At 40.9% G+C, this 15,666-nt stretch overlaps 1 protein-coding gene across 4 annotated transcripts in view; it reads right to left on the reverse strand.

Moving 5' to 3' along the window:
- The window catches only part of MICAL2 (microtubule associated monooxygenase, calponin and LIM domain containing 2), a 290,110-nt gene that overhangs the window by 134,784 nt on the left and 139,660 nt on the right, over positions 1-15,666 (reverse strand). For all 4 annotated transcript variants that reach the window (XM_060261096.1, XM_060261098.1, XM_060261097.1 and 1 more), the window contains exons 11-14: positions 13,206-13,296; positions 12,959-13,106; positions 6,256-6,455; positions 4,709-4,821 (exon numbers count right to left, since the gene is read on the reverse strand). In XM_060261096.1, coding sequence (XP_060117079.1) covers positions 4,709-4,821; positions 6,256-6,455; positions 12,959-13,106; positions 13,206-13,296 — 552 coding nt within the window. The remainder of the gene's footprint in view (positions 1-4,708; positions 4,822-6,255; positions 6,456-12,958; positions 13,107-13,205; positions 13,297-15,666) is intronic.

The raw sequence follows: 15,666 nt of genomic DNA on the forward strand, positions 1-15,666 counted from the left end.
GGCAGAGGTGTCTTCAGATCGCTCTCCTGTGACACCTCTGATCCTGGCTGAGGGAGGGGTGTCACTGAAGTGATACCCCCCCACAGGAAACCCTGTTGGGGTTTTCCTTCGGCATGGGACTTTTGCAATGGGACTAGGAGTCCACTGGCAGTGGCTTCTTTGTTCTTTGCACATCCTGAGGCTCCGCAGTCATGAAAGCTGGTGAATTACCAGCAGGAAAAGATGAACACCCGATTGCTTCCTCACTTTCGCTTCTCTCAGTACACCTTTGAAGTAGCGACTTTCTACTCCTAATGTAGTAATTCTGCTTGACAATTAAGTGATTCTTCACACTGCTGGCAATGGGTCATGTTTGCATAAGAATGAGAGGCTGGCTCAAGAAGAGAAGGACGGCCTCCTAAAGTTTTTGAGCAATCTTAAATAGTGATAATCATCAAAATTGGACGGGATACAAAGAATAAAAATGACCTGGATTATAATTGAATATATGTTAAAAAGACTGTGATTAGGCTGCAATATGATCTGAACGTAAATGGGATGTATTTTGGAAAGATCTGTCTCTGTCACCTATCTGCATCTGAAAGGAGTATATTTGAAATCACAGCTGAAGCTGTTGTGGAATGTGGACTTAATAGAATCTTGAAGTTACTTTTCAACTGGGATTAAGGGACTGACTGCTTTCAGAGAAAATGGCACAGCCTAGCGAAATGTTTTACAAAGAAGATATCTAATCAGTTCTTTGAAACAGGATTTAGTCTCACTAATGCAATTCATTAGAGAACAAATGGGTTCTCTTATGCTGGAAGAAGGTGTAATTACGAATCCACAGGAGTTGAGTGCTAAAGAGATTTTGTTGATGTCAGTGAAACTGGAATGTAAAAGTGATATACTCAAAAAACAAAACAAAAGAAAACCAAGATTGATCCTGGTGTCGCAGTAGAGAATCAAGGCCGGAAGTTAAGATTCAGTGAAGTCATGTTGAGTAAGAAAAATGGATTTGAAGTCTTCATCTTTAAAAGGGGTAAATTCTCTGAGATGAGGAGGCATGTGAAGAGGAAACTGAAAGGAAAGGTAAATGCAGTCAAAACCCTTGGGAAAGCTTGGAGACTATTTAAAACTACAATCCTAGAAGCTCAGATAAAATACATACCACAAGTTAGGAAAGGCACAAACAGGCATAAGAAAAGGCCTGCATGGTTAACAAACAAAGTAATGGAAGCTGTAAAAGGTAAGAAGGACTCTTTTAAGTGGTGGAAGGCTAATCCAAGTGAGATTAATGAAAGGGAACACGGGCTGTGGCAAATCAATTGCAAGACTGTGATCAGGCAGGCAAAAAGGGACTATGAGAAGCATACTGCAAAAAACATAAAGACCAACAATAAAAATTTCTTCAAATATATTAGAATCAGGAAACCAGCCAGGAGGGCAGTGGGGCTCTTGGATGACTAAGGTGTAAAAGGATTACTGAAGGAGGACAGGGAAATGTCTGAGAAGCTGAATGCATTTTTTGCCTCAGTCTTCACTGTGGAAGATGAGAAGCGTTTGCCTGCTTCAAAACCACTTATTTTGGAAGGGGTGTTGAAATACTTGAGTCCGATTGAGGTGACAAGAGAGGAGGTCCTACAACTGATAGATGAATTAAAAACTAATATGTCACCAGGTCCGGATGGCATACATCCAAGAATTCTGAAAGAACTCAAAGTTGAACTTGAGGATCTTCTGACAAAAATATGTAATCTTTCATTGAAATCTGCCTCTGTTCCTGAGGACTAGAAGGCAGCAAATGTCACCCCCATCTTTAAAAAGGGTTCCAGAAGAGATCCAGGAAATTACAGGCCAGTCAGTCTGACTTCAATACCAGGAAAGTTGGTAGAAACCATTATCAAGGACAGAATGAGTAGGCACATTGATGAACACAAGTTATTGAGGAAGACTCAGCATGGGTTCTGTAAGGGAAGATCTTGCCTCACTAACCTATTACATTTCTTTGAGGGGGTGAACAAACATGTGGACAAAGGAGACCCAATAAATGTTGTTTACCTTGACTTTCAGAAAGCTTTTGATAAAGTTTCTCCTCAAAGGCTCCTTAGTAAGCTCAAGAGTCATGGAGTAAAAAGACAGCTCCTCTTGTGGATCAAAAACTGGCTAATTAATAGGAAGCAGAGAGTGAGTATAAATGGGCAGTCTTCACAGTGGAGGACGGTAAGCAGTGGGGTGCCGCAAGGCTCAGTACTGGGTTCCATGCTCTTTAACTTCTTCATAAATGATTTGGAGTTGGGAGTAAGCAGTGAAGTGGCCAAGTTTGTAGATGACACTAAATTGTTCAGGGTGGTGAGAACCAGAGAGGATTGTGAGGCACTCCAAAGGGATCTGTTGAGGCTGGGTGAGTGGGTGTCAACGTGGCAGATGAGGTTCAATGTGGTCAAGTGCAAAGTAATGCACATTGGGGCCAAAAATCCCAGCTACAAATACAAGTTGATGCAGTGTGAACTGGCAGAGACTGACCAAGAGAGAGATCTTGGGGTCGTGGTAGATAACTCACTGAAAATGTCAAGACAGTGTGTGATTGCAATAAAAAAGGCCAATGCCATGCTGGGAATTATTAGGAAGGGAATTGAAAACAAATCAGCCAGTATCATAATGCCCCTGTTTAAATCGATGGTGCGGTCTCATTTGGAATACTGTGTATAATTCTGGTCACCGCATCTCAAAAAGGATATTATAGCATTGGAAAAAGTTCAGAAAAGGGCAACTAGAATGATTAAAGGGTTGGAACACTTTCTCTATGAAGAAAGGCTGAAACGCTTGGGGCTCTTTAGCTTGGAGAAACGTTGGCTACGGGGTGACATGATAGAGGTTTACAAGATTATGTATGGGATGGAGAAAGTAGAGAAAGAAGTACTTTTCTCCCTTTCTCACAGTACAAGAACTCGTGGGCATTCAATGAAATTGCTGAGCAGTCAGGTTAGAACGGATAAAAGGAAGCACTTCTTCACCCAAAGGGTGATTAACATGTGGAATTCACTGCCACAGGAGGTGGTGGCGGCTACAAGCAAAGCCATCTTAAAGAGGGGGTTAGATAAAAATATGGAGCAGAGGTCCATCAGTGGCTATTAGCCATGGTGTGTATATATGTGTGTGAATATAACACAGAGTGTTGGACTGGATGGGCCACTGGCCTGATCCAACATGGCTTCTCTTATGTTCTTATCTCGATGTTGGGGGGGCAGATCACACTGAGAAGAGAAAAGGCACACCCTGACCAGCAAATTATGATATGGAAAGCATTTAGGAAGAAGGATTTTGAATTTTCCTTTTTCGTGGAAGGCTGGATATGGAATCCTGCTTAAGAAATTATATTTGACTTTAAAAAGCAAAATGGAAGGTCTGGACTTCATCAAGTGACGTGTTCCCAGTGTAATATGTGCATAGAAAATGAAGCAATCTAGAAGTGTTTTTAAATTTAAAGGACTGATAAGTTTTTTTCTTTTGTTTAACTTGTGGGTAATTAAGTATGTAATTACTAATAATGAATAGATATGTGATTTAAAAAGAACAAGGGTGATTTTAAAGAAGTGGTTGGACTAATTGTCGAAAAGGTGGACAATATAATTGTTTTGTAATCTGGTAGACTTATTTTTTTAAAATGTTACTTTGGAGAAATTGTTTAGGCTGAGATAGACAAATTATTAAGTTGTATTTTTGGTAATTTGTTAAAAACAAAAGTATGAATTTTATGTGTTTATTCTAATAAGGATTTTAATAAATTAATAATTGAATTTGTGCCTCAAATAGGGTCAAAATGGTGTTGAGATGATTTTGAAATTTTATCTTTTAACTTTGTATACTTATGGATATTGAAAAAAATGTTTAGATTCATATTGCTGGTATCAGTTTATTAAAAAAATCTTTCTTAGTAATGATAGAAAGGTTGGTGAAATAGATGGAGATTTAATATTTGCAAGTAGAAGGATTTGGATTTTCTCTTAATGGGAGGTAGAACTATAATTGATATATATGTACTGTTTTTTGCTTTTTCTCCCACTCTGTAATTGCCCCTCCCTTCTTTAATATATTCTTGACATTGTTTTTTTCTTTGTAGTTAAAACGAATAAAAATTATAAAAATCGATAAGGATAACAATTTTATTTTCATCATTTTGCAATTTTTAATCTGTAAAATTTTTAATGTGTGAAATTTTAATCTGGTAAATTCAACTGTTAATTTGGCAATTTATGCAATTTCTTTTTCACAGTGTTATTTGATTAGTTTTAATCTGATCTGTTGTTACCTGCCCTGAGCCCACTTGTGGAGACGGCAGGTTAAAAATAAGTGTTTTGCTTTTTAAAAACATACTATTCTGGATCCAACAAACCATGAATGACTCTTAAATTCCTTTTCTGCTGTACCCTCTGAAAAGTTGCTTCTGAGGTCAAGGATCCTTGAGAACAACATTCAATATAGCAAAAAATTGCAGCATGAGAGGGATAAATCCAGAGTGATCTCATATTCCTTTACATACGCTTCTAGTCACACATTTGGATTCAAGCCACTGTCAAATTTTAAGGACTCTAAGTCTCAATGTTTGAAAACACAAGAGAATCATTCAGATGGTCATCTGTTGAGTCTGAGACTTAAAACCAAAATCAATGGTTTTGCTTTTACAATGCCCTATTAAACTTTGTTAAAGAATAAGCAGGATTCTTACTTTAGGTATTCTCTTCCTTGGAAATGTTAAATTGTTGTAATTATTAGAGATGAACTTTGATGATTTTGTTGAACAAAGATCACTTTTTTCTCCATTTTGCTTGTCAGTAGCATCTGTTTAAACACACAATAAATAACTGCAATTAAATGTGTTGCCCAGGACTTGTAACACTCATATTAAGCTATCAAAGTACTCCTTTTAAAGTAGCTGTAGTGTTGGACTGGATGGGCCATTGGCTTGATCCAACATGCCTTCTCTTATGTTCTTATTATGTTCTTAAGAAGAGTACTGGTGTTCCAAGAGAAGAGATTTGGGTACTAGGAAGAGGGTATGAGCAAGCCTGTAGCTATGGGGGGCCTGGGAGGACCAGGACACTAACCCCCCTTTCCTTCTGTAGGACTTCCCCACTGGAGGGCCTCTAATATGCTTCTAATTCATGTGGCCAGCAACAGGACCTGAGGAAAAGGGAGGGAGGGAGAGAAAGCATGAGAGAGAGCAAGGGAGAGCGACAGTAAGAGGGAGAGCAACAGCGCGTGAGAGAGTGCAAGAGAGAGCATGAGAGTGAGGGAGTAAAAGTGAGAGAGAGCGCGACAGCGAGAGAAAGAGAGCACAAGAAAGTGACAGCGCCCCCTCCCCCAACATTTTTATTCCCTGGGCCCTCTCACCCCAAATTTTCTGGCTAGGGCCTTGGGTACCAGTCTTTTGGGCATCAAAAGAGTCAGTGATTACTCAAAGTGTACTAGGACGTTTGGGAAAACAATGGCAGAAAAACCTTTCAATATAAAGATTTAAGTAACTGAATAATTTAAGAACCTCTCATTAGCCTGATATATAAGAACGAAAGTCTGTGCTTGTACTAGTTTTACCACAGCATTTTCAACCCCTGAGTTCACTTGACCTTTGCCCTCAATGTTAAATAAAACTTTTTAAATTATTATTATAAAGCATCTTGAGTGCCATTTTCAAGGGTTGAAGTAATTCCTTCTCTCAGGTTCCTGGGCTGGACAAATAGCCAGTACAAATTACTGACACAGGATGGGACAGACAAGGTTTCTTCAGGGGTGAAGAAAACACGTTACTAGGGCTGCTTTGTCAGTGAAGGAACAGAGAAAGTAATGGAAAATCATGCCTCTGAAGGAGGGAAGTGGCAGGGATGCATCATAGGGCATTTTGCCTAAGTCTGGACATATTCTTCAAATGGATATTTGCCTTTATGTTAACAAGGAGCATGTTGATAGAGAAGAGTTAAATGCAAAAACAATGACCATTTGCAACGCAGACAACTATAAAATAACAATTTCATCTTATTCTCCATAAGCATGTAAAGAAACATAACCCATGGCCAACATTAAGCATTTCCCTATTTCCTTTTAAAATCTGAGGGAGCTACAGCGCAAAGCTAAATACAGTTGAGCATTTCAGAGCAGTTACACAGGCACTGCAAGAAAAAAGTTTGGCTCAAATGCTGTAAAAAAAAATAGAAGGAAAGCTGTAGAAAATAATAATATACATCCTCCTATAAGCAAGAATAACCTAGGATGGCTTACCAACTGTTCTCAATGGTGTTCCCCTAAATAGCTCATAGAATTTTGAGAGGTACATGACCATAGTAAGTTTATCAGGCTCCCCAGCAGACACCATCTCTTTCCCAGTGGTGACAGGAGGAATTCCAAACTCCTGTTCAGCAATGTCAAATGCCAGCTGGTTGTTTTTGACAGCATCTTCTTCATTCAGAGAATCAAAGTCACTAGGGATTAAAAGTAACAAAAACAAAGACAAACCATGTCAGTGGAGAATAGCTCCTTTCTGGCACTTGAGAAAAATTTGCTGCTCAAGTTCTTTTCCTTTCTTTGAAACAATAATTTTAAATAAACCTCAAAAGGTTGTTGTAATATTCTAGAAAATTTTATTCAGGAAGTATATAAAAATAAAAGAAAAAGACCACCCCCCCCCCAGTTTATTTCACAATGTACTTCAAATACTTGGCAAATAAAGGTTAAGATTTACCTAAATCTAAATAAGTGTTAAAACCTGCTAAATTGAGTCTGTGTGGTCTAGGAATTGGCAGAATGCTGTCCTTGGCCCTGAGTGAAAGTCCAACCTCATCCTTGAACTTACTGGGTGGCCTTGAAAAGATATGCATCTTTTCTTCAATTCCTTTTAAAACAAAATAATCTGGAATTGTCTTAGTTTACCAAGTAGAGCGCTTAGTTAGATATGAGCAGATTTCTTCTATTTTCTCCATTACTAAATCCACTCCAGTAACAAAGGGCAATTTCAGAAAGAAAATGAATTTTGCATAAGAAAGTTTATTCAAGATTTATATATTTTCATTCTAAATTTTCCCTGAATTTTGATTGCCTTTCCCTCTAAATGCAACAGAACACATCTACTGCATAACATCAACTAATTTATGCCAAAGGGCACTAAAAAATGTTTGGCACACAAAAATGTAGGTTCTTCCAGCTCCGTCCTGCCTAGGGTTTATTCCATTCTTAATCCAGGAGTGTCATACAAAAAAAAAAGCTTCACATGTCCCAGAATTCTGAGAAGTAAAATGCAGGCATTAAAGAAATAGTATATGTGTATTAAGTGCCCTCAAATCTCTTCTGAATTGTGGCAGCCCTATGAATTGATGACCTCGAATACATCCTACCATTAACAGCATTGTTCAGGTCTTGCAAAGGAGCCTCGTGGCACAGAGTGGTAAAGTTGCAGTACTGCAGTCCAAGCTTTCTGCTCACAACCTGAGTTCGATCCCGGTGGAAGCTGGGTTCAGGTGGCCGGCTTAAGGTTGACTCAGCTGCCCATCCTTCCAAAGTCGGTAAAATGAGTACCCAGCATGCTGGGGGGAAAGCGTAGATGACTGGAGAAGCCAATAGCAAACCACCCCATAAAAAGTCTGCTGTGATAACGTCGTGATGTGACGTCACCCCAGAGTCGGAAACAACTGGTGCTTGCACAGGGGATTCTACCTTCTTTCTCAGGTCTTGCAAACTGAAGGCCATGACATCCTTTACTGAGTCAATCCACCTCATGTCGGGTCTTCCTCTTTTGCTGTTGCCTAGCATTACTATATTTTCTAGTGACTCTTGTCTTCTCATAATGTGACCAAAATATTAGGTTAGCCATTTTAACTCCTAGGGAAAGTTCAGGCTTGATTTGCTCTGGAACCCACTCTGTGTCTGTCTGTCTTGGTAAAATTCCTCTCACATTTCAGATGAATCAACTTTCTTCATTGTCCAACTTTCATACCTGTATATACTATGGAGGAATGCAATGGTATGAATAACCTTTCTTGGATCCCAGTAACACATCCATACACTTAAGAATCTTTTCTAGCTCTTTCATGGCTGCTCTTCCAAACCTGAATCTCCTTGTGATTTTTTGGTTGCAGTACCCCTTTTAGTTGATGATTCACCCAAGGAATAGAAAATCTTTAACAATTTCAATTTCTCAATAATCAAGTTACCGTATATAACTTCCCAATAGACATTACTTTTGTCTTCTTGATGCTCAGCTGTAATCTTGCTTTACCACTTTCATTTTGGATTGTCTTATCGTAGCATTTTTGAGTACAAGATGATCAGAAGTGGTTTACCATTGCCTTCTGTGCAGTACTAACCAGGATAGCTCTCAGCTTTGCTGACACACACAAACCCCCTCATCACATTAAAGTCTGCATCCAAGTGGGGGAAAGAAATAATGCTCCTCCCATTTTGCAGCACTTGGAAGACAACAAAAGCTATTTTTAGAAAGTCCCATGGGTGCATACTTCCTCAATCCTGAGGCCCTGGATCCTATGAAACACGATCCCATATGTTCCAAGATTAAAATGCACATAACAAAACCCCTTCAAAATTAGCTCTTTGTGTTTTTTAACACAAAGGCTAATTTTGAAAAGGATTTTATTATTTTCTTGTTTTTTTGTGCAGAAGAGCACAACTGTACACTTCTAAAACACACGGAGGGAAAGGAGAGCCCCCTTCAAAATTAGCCCTTTTATGCCAAAATTTAACAACTTTCTCTTTTGGTAAATTTCAAACTCCAATAGTGTTGTGCAGGCTTGAACTCAAAGTGATACTAGCTACAGTCAAACAACTTTAACAAATCTGAAGAGTCACACCCAAAACATCCTAGAGATGTAAAGAATTTTTCCATTCACAATGTTGAGTTAAAAAGCCATTTAACTTTAAGTGTATTCAGTTTATTTTTGTTTTTTTTAACACAGGGTATCTGATTGTCCAAACAGGGGTTTTCTTCCGGTTGTTCCAACAAAAAATGATACAGTGAATGAGAGGATTCCAAATTTATCATCTGTATTTTTTAAATCCCTCCCTTCCTCTAAACAGTTCAGGATGCAAGCATGATTCATCACCCTTTCTATATTTTTATCAGTGCAATAACTATGTGAGGCATCCTGGGCTGATAGATAGCATATGGCCCAAGGCCACACAGGGAGCTTCATGGCTGATCTTGCATCTGCCTGATCTTAAATGATTATTTTAAGGACTACACTATCCACGATACAGAGAGGACATCCCAGATTTGACAATTTCTTCAAATATATGAGACACAAAGTGTTTCCACCCAAAAAAGATTATTAGCAACTTCTAACGGTTCAAGATTTGATGGTGAAATCTGCCCTAACAGGACTTTGATCGAGCATCTAAAATAGTGCTTGATTTATGCCAAAAATTTGGGATAGCTGTACATTTCTCCCAAAGTGAAGCAGCAGTTGAGAAAATCAGTTATGTTAGGGGAAAAAGCCAGTGAGAATGACTAAATATCCCCTTTCCTCGCACCTCCTCTCTTCATCTGGGCAATGCCCAGACATTCTCAGCTCCCCTTTATGGGTGTTTTTACACTGGCAGTTTGTGACTCTCTATCACCACATTGGAAACTCACCTTTTACATTACCTAACGTTCTCACAACTGTTTTGAATCGTTGCTGTCCGAAGCATCTACATTTGTTTTGGTGAGATGAGTTTTGGAGCTGCTCCTGCAACAGTTTTTCTCCACACTAGTTTTGATCTGGTCTTTTCTCTACAGGCGTTTCAAACTTGTATTGTGGAAGTTTTTATGCATTTTAAAAGACTCCTCCAAAAGCCACCACAAGGTGCAGTAATTTGCATGAGAACTGACAGCACTTCAAATTTTTACATATCATTGCTTGCCTCATCTAGTAATTTAAATTTGTATTGTTTTTGCAGTGTTGACACGATTTCCAAGCAATTGTATACATTTAACTAAGCACTGGTATTCTGGCTGCCCTCTGATCAAAGACACCCCCCCCCCCCAAATTGAAAAGCTTAAATGTAAAAGGAAAATAATTAAAGCGGAACAGTGGCAGGCGATTTGAAGACTCTAAAACTCTGGATCAAACTGAATGGTCGTTTTCGCACTCACCTCCAGCCGGCGCGACCCCCCTCTTCACCGCGCAGGATCTGCGCGGATTTCGCACTAAATGCCGCGGAGCAGCCTTTTGCGCCGGAAACTCCCGTCGCAAAAGCCGCTCAAACGGGAACTGCTTTTTGGCGGTTTACGTTTGAGCGGCTTTTGCGACGGGAGTTTCCGGCGCAAAAGGCTGCTCCGCGGCATTTAGTGTGAAATCCGCGCAGATCCTGCGCGGTGAAGAGGGGGGTCGCGCCGGCTGGAGGTGAGTGCGAAAACGACCAATGTAAAAACACCCAATAATATGTTGCTTAGTACCAAGACAGCTGTATTTTCAGAAGAGAATTACAAATTGGTATTTTGTCTGTGCATCAGGGGTGGAATTCAATTCAAGCAGGAGCTCATTTGCATATTAGGCCACACACCCCTGATGTAGCCAATCTTCCAACAGCTTACAAAAAAAGAGCCTTATACGCTCTTGGTGGATTGGCTACATCAGGGGTGTGTGGCCTAATATGCAAAGGAGCTCTTGCTAGAATTCCACCCCTGGTGTGCATGAAGGATTTTTTTGTTCTCTTGCAAGCTTCAAAATATCATAAATTGGCAGTAATAAACCTTGCCTGTGTTGTTCTCATGATTCATAGGGATAAACCCACACTTTTTAAATCAACAAACTTTGGATTAAAGACTCCTGATATTTTTTTTGTTTTAGCTTTAATCCTAATGGCACAACAAAACTGATGCAACTTTAAATTTAATATTCATAGCACCTACCATTCTTCTCATTCATTTTAATGGAAATGAATGGCAAAAAAATAGAATGCTTTATAGGCAGAAGGATAATTCCAAAACACAGGGGTTTGGCTAGTGTGATGAACACTCTTTCCACCATGATGGCAGAAGTAATGCCTTTCTCCCCAGTTGTTTAGCATTCTTTTCCATTCTTTTCTCTACTCTGGACATCCAAGATGTAAATATAAACATGTCTCTTTAAATGGCATAAAACAGACTGAACACTGTACATAAAAGATGTGACATACCAGCTACATAATGAAAGACAGAGAAACGCAAGACTGCTTAGACTGCTTTCTCTCAAATTGGAATTTGTGCACTTTTAAATGAAAGCAAATACCAAATTGGAAAGATCAAACTCTAATTCTAGAAACTGTAGTGCAAATATTCTGGAAGCTGTTCATTGCAACAAATGCTTCTGGAAGAGAAACATTAGAGCTATAACAAGTGGGAACCCGTAAAAAACTAGTGAGGAGGAGGTATTATCCCAGCTTTGCTCCTTTTCCCCTCCCCCTCTTTTCCCTATCTTTCTCTCCCCAACCCAATATCCTCTTTTTCTCTCCCCCACAAGCCAAGTTCCCTTTATTTCTCTTCACCTCCCAGGCCTCATTTTGGACAGGAGCTCACAGGAGCGGAGCTCCGGAACCTCTACATTTTATTGTGCTCTTTCTTTCTCTCTCCCTGCCCCCCAAATAATTTCTTCTGGACTCCATTGTTCAAACCCCTTTTGAGAATTTTGCTGAACTCTAAGATTTGACAAACTTTCTCATATTTTTATCAACAAAAAAATGGGAAAATAACCAAAACAAATAAAGCAGACAGAAGGAAATCATGCCACTATGGCCACATAGGACAAAGTAATTTAAAAAGTATGATGGGAGTAAGGTTTTATTAAAACAGTTCTAATTCAAGAAGCATTTTAAGGTAGATGCTGAGCTGATATAATTTAGTACACCTTCTGGTGATGTCAGGGGTATGGGGCATATGCAAATGAGTTCCAGCACCTCTTTTTCTACAAAATGACCCCTGTCTCCTCCCCTAACCAAGAATACTTCCTTTTTATCTTTTCTGTCTCCCCCTCCTTTCCCTATGTCTTTCCCTCCTTTCCCTTTCCTTCTATGTCTTTCTCTCTCTCCCAGGGTCAGGGTGGCAGAGTGGCATAGCGCACTGAGGGCCTGATTTGGGCCCTGGGAGACTTGAGAGGGGGGGGGGACAGAGAGAATGAGAGAGAGAAACAAAGAAAGCAAATAGATGAGGGAGGGATAGAAAAAGAGGACTGGAGGGAGGGAGGACGGGAGGGTGGAAAGAAAGAAACATTTACTTTAAATGCATTCACCAAGGATTGCGGGGTGGGGAAGTCTCTCCCCCTCACATGGACATCCTGCTTGGAGGCTTCTCTTTCCAGGCAGCTTAAATTCTATGGGAACAGAAGTTTGCCCCAGGATCTGTGTGGGGCGGGGAAGTCTCTTTTCATTGCACGCAAACCCTGCTTGGAGGCGCATGCACTCTGTGCACACGCACAGAACACCCATTTTTAGTTTGGGGGGGGAGTTAGTATTCCCTGGGTACTTTTTTTAAACAGGCAAGATTTTTCTGCAAACCTGGGGAGTGCCCCAAATGTGCAGAAAACTCTCTTTTCCCTTCATGTACCTCTGACGCGTGGATTTAGATATCCACACAGAAGGGCCATATTGGGAATTAGATATATAGATAGTATTTTCCTATGAACATGCTCTCCTCATGTATATTTTCAATTTCTTTCTGAAAAAAAGAAAACTGTCAACCAACTTGGTCTTCTACTAAAGTAAGCAAAAAATATACCATTAAAATCTCAAATAGTATTTGAAACTGTATACCATACATTTTCAGTTCTAGGTCAAGGTTGTCTAAGGGGGAAAAACTAAGTAAAGACATGGATAAAGTTGCAAAACAGATGTTAAAAGTGGAAACAAAACCATCTTGTTTTGACTGGCATTACCCAATTTATTTGACTGCCATTACCCTTTTATGATCAACCTGGCAAAGCCTACAATTAGCAAGCATTACACACATATGAAAACTTACATGAGGTCAGGTTTGAAGCGATTCATAATTGCACACAAAGCAAGGCCACTCCTCCAAGAAGTAGTGAGATCTGTGACACTAACATTCCTGTATCCTTCCGTCTGTTTCTGACACCAAGTTAAAAGCTTGTTTGGCCTGATGTCAGATTCTGAAATTACAAGTTAAAGTTTAGCCACCAATTCTAGACTCCAAGCTCCCACCCCATAACAAAATGCAAAAATTACACCAAACTAAACATGTTTTGTACCATGTCTGGAAAGACCAACTGATCTTCTAACGGAGCTCACTCTTTCAAGAGGGCACTGCTGTAGTTCATTTGTAATATATAAGTGTTTCACCTAAAGAAAGAGGTACAGAATGTAATAATCAGCATAGACCAACACCTTTCTATATTTAAGCCTGAATTCTCCATCTCCAGATTATTCAGAATGTCTATAGAAACCCTATGGCAATGAAGCACACTCAAGGTAGCATGAGGACTTATCCAAGACCACCAAAGACAGGGAGATCAACAGCATTTTCCTTATTAGTTGACTATCTCCAGTTAAAAGCAGCCAGAGAATCAATAGGTTGCACTTTCCCCTGTGCAGTGCCTCGGTCTTATTTTGTCAGCCATGCTCCTCAAAATTTGTATGATGTCCTTAGATAAAATCGACTAGAGCTTTGGATCTGAATGCCATTAAAATGTAGATGACAGTCAGCTCCATATTTCATTATTGAAGTTTCCAGACACTTCCATTTCAGGTCTGAAACTGTACTGTGAAGCTGTGGTCAAGTGCCTAAGCTAGAACAAGCTGAAGCCAAATCCACGTTGATGATGCTGCGTCCTTGCAGGCTCAGGACCTGGTGTCATCCATGGAAACACTAGGACTAAGCCAAATTGTATTGGTCCCCACACATCAGGCTGGCCACACGCTGGATCTGGTCTTTGGGGCTGGGATAACACTGGATCAGATAGATGTTGATATGGTTTCATGGTCAGATCATTATACCCTGAAAGTTCGACTGGACCTGCAGCCCTACTCCTGTTTAGGCGGTGAGCAGATTTATGCTCGCCCGTGGAGCCAACTGGACCTGGAGCGGCTTTGGGAGGCTCTGCGGGATCCAATGCCCCCTGGCGAGTGACTAGATGAGTTAGCAGAGGACTGGTATTCCCGGTTCTCTGCTGCTATTGATGACATCGCCCCCTGGCCCCCTCTTCGCAGTCGCACTAAAGCAGCCCCTTGGTATACCCTGGAGCTGCAGAAGATGAAGCGGCAGCGTGGATGGCTAGAGTGAGTGTGGTGGAGATCTTTTAACGAGGAGTCAAGAACTTTTTATAGAACATTTTTGAAGGTCTATGAGAAGGCAGTGAAGTCCGCTAAGAAAGATTTCTATGCGGCCTCCATTGCATCTGCGAAACTGCGCCCAGCCCAATTGTTTAGAACGATTCGATCTTTGACTATGGTGTCAATAGGCAATCAGAAAGGTAAGAAATATTGGCTGTGAGGTTTTTGCGACCTATTTCGCAGATAAGATCTTGACTCTACGCCAAAATTTTCCAGCCACAGTTGACACAGTACAGGAACTGGAAGCCCATTGTCCGTCTTCTGGTCCCATATTGGACCACTTCAGCTGTCTTTCTTTGGAGGATGTGGACAGGAACTTGGCTGCAGGGAAGCCTACCACTTGTCCTCTGGATCCAGATCCATCTTGGCTTATTAAAGTGGGTGGAAATGGTATCCACGATCCCTTAGCGGAGACTGTCAACTTATCCTTGTCATCAGGGACATTCCCAGCTAGGCTTAAAGAGGCAGTGGTCTGCTCGTTTTTGAAGAAACCATCTTTGGACCCAATGGTCCTAGCCAATTATTGCCCAGTCTCGAATTTACCGTTTCTGGGAAAGGTGATTGAGAAAGCGATGGCAGAGCAGTTCCAAGCATTCCTGGAAGATAAATCCACCCCTGATCCCTTTCAGTTTGGCTTTCAGCCTGGTCACAGGGTGAAGACTGTTTTGGTTGCCCTCATAGATGATCTCAGAAGGCATCTGGATCAAGACGAGTCAGTGCTGCTGTTGCTTCTAGATCTCTCAGCAGCATTTGACACTGTCGAATATGATCTAATGATCCACTGCCTTGCCGACACTGGAGTTCAGGGAATAGCCTTACAGTGGTTTTCCTCCTTTCTCTGTGGTCGGGGACAAAAAGTGGTGATTGGCGAGCAGACCTCCCTGTGCTATCCACTAGAATGTGGTGTACCACAGGGAGCTATTCTCTCATCAATGATGTTTAACATCTACATGCCCAGATTGCCAGAGGTTTTGGGCTGGGTTGTCACCAGTATGCAGATGACACCTAGCTCTATCTGTTGATGGATGGCCATCCAGACTCCATCCCAGACCATCTGACCAGGGCACTGGAAGCCTGGATGGGGCGCCTCTCATGCCAGCCCAGAAGGTGAGGCGTTTGAGTGTGATGCTGGACACCACCCTTTCCATCGAGGTCCAGATTACAGCAGCTGCATGATCTGTCTTTTACCATCTTTGGCAGGTTAAACAGCTAGCACCCTATCTGCTCCCCCCCGCCCCAAAACTTAGCTACAGTGATCATGCAATGGTCACTTCCAGGCTGGACTACTGTAATTCACTCTAAGCAGGCTTGCCTTTGAGAATGCTCCGGAAATTCCAGCTGGTGCAGAATGTGGCAGCATGACTGTTGACTAAACTGCCT

This window comes from Heteronotia binoei, chromosome 21 (genome assembly GCF_032191835.1).
Source record: "Heteronotia binoei isolate CCM8104 ecotype False Entrance Well chromosome 21, APGP_CSIRO_Hbin_v1, whole genome shotgun sequence".
Taxonomy (NCBI): Eukaryota; Metazoa; Chordata; class Lepidosauria; order Squamata; family Gekkonidae; genus Heteronotia; species Heteronotia binoei.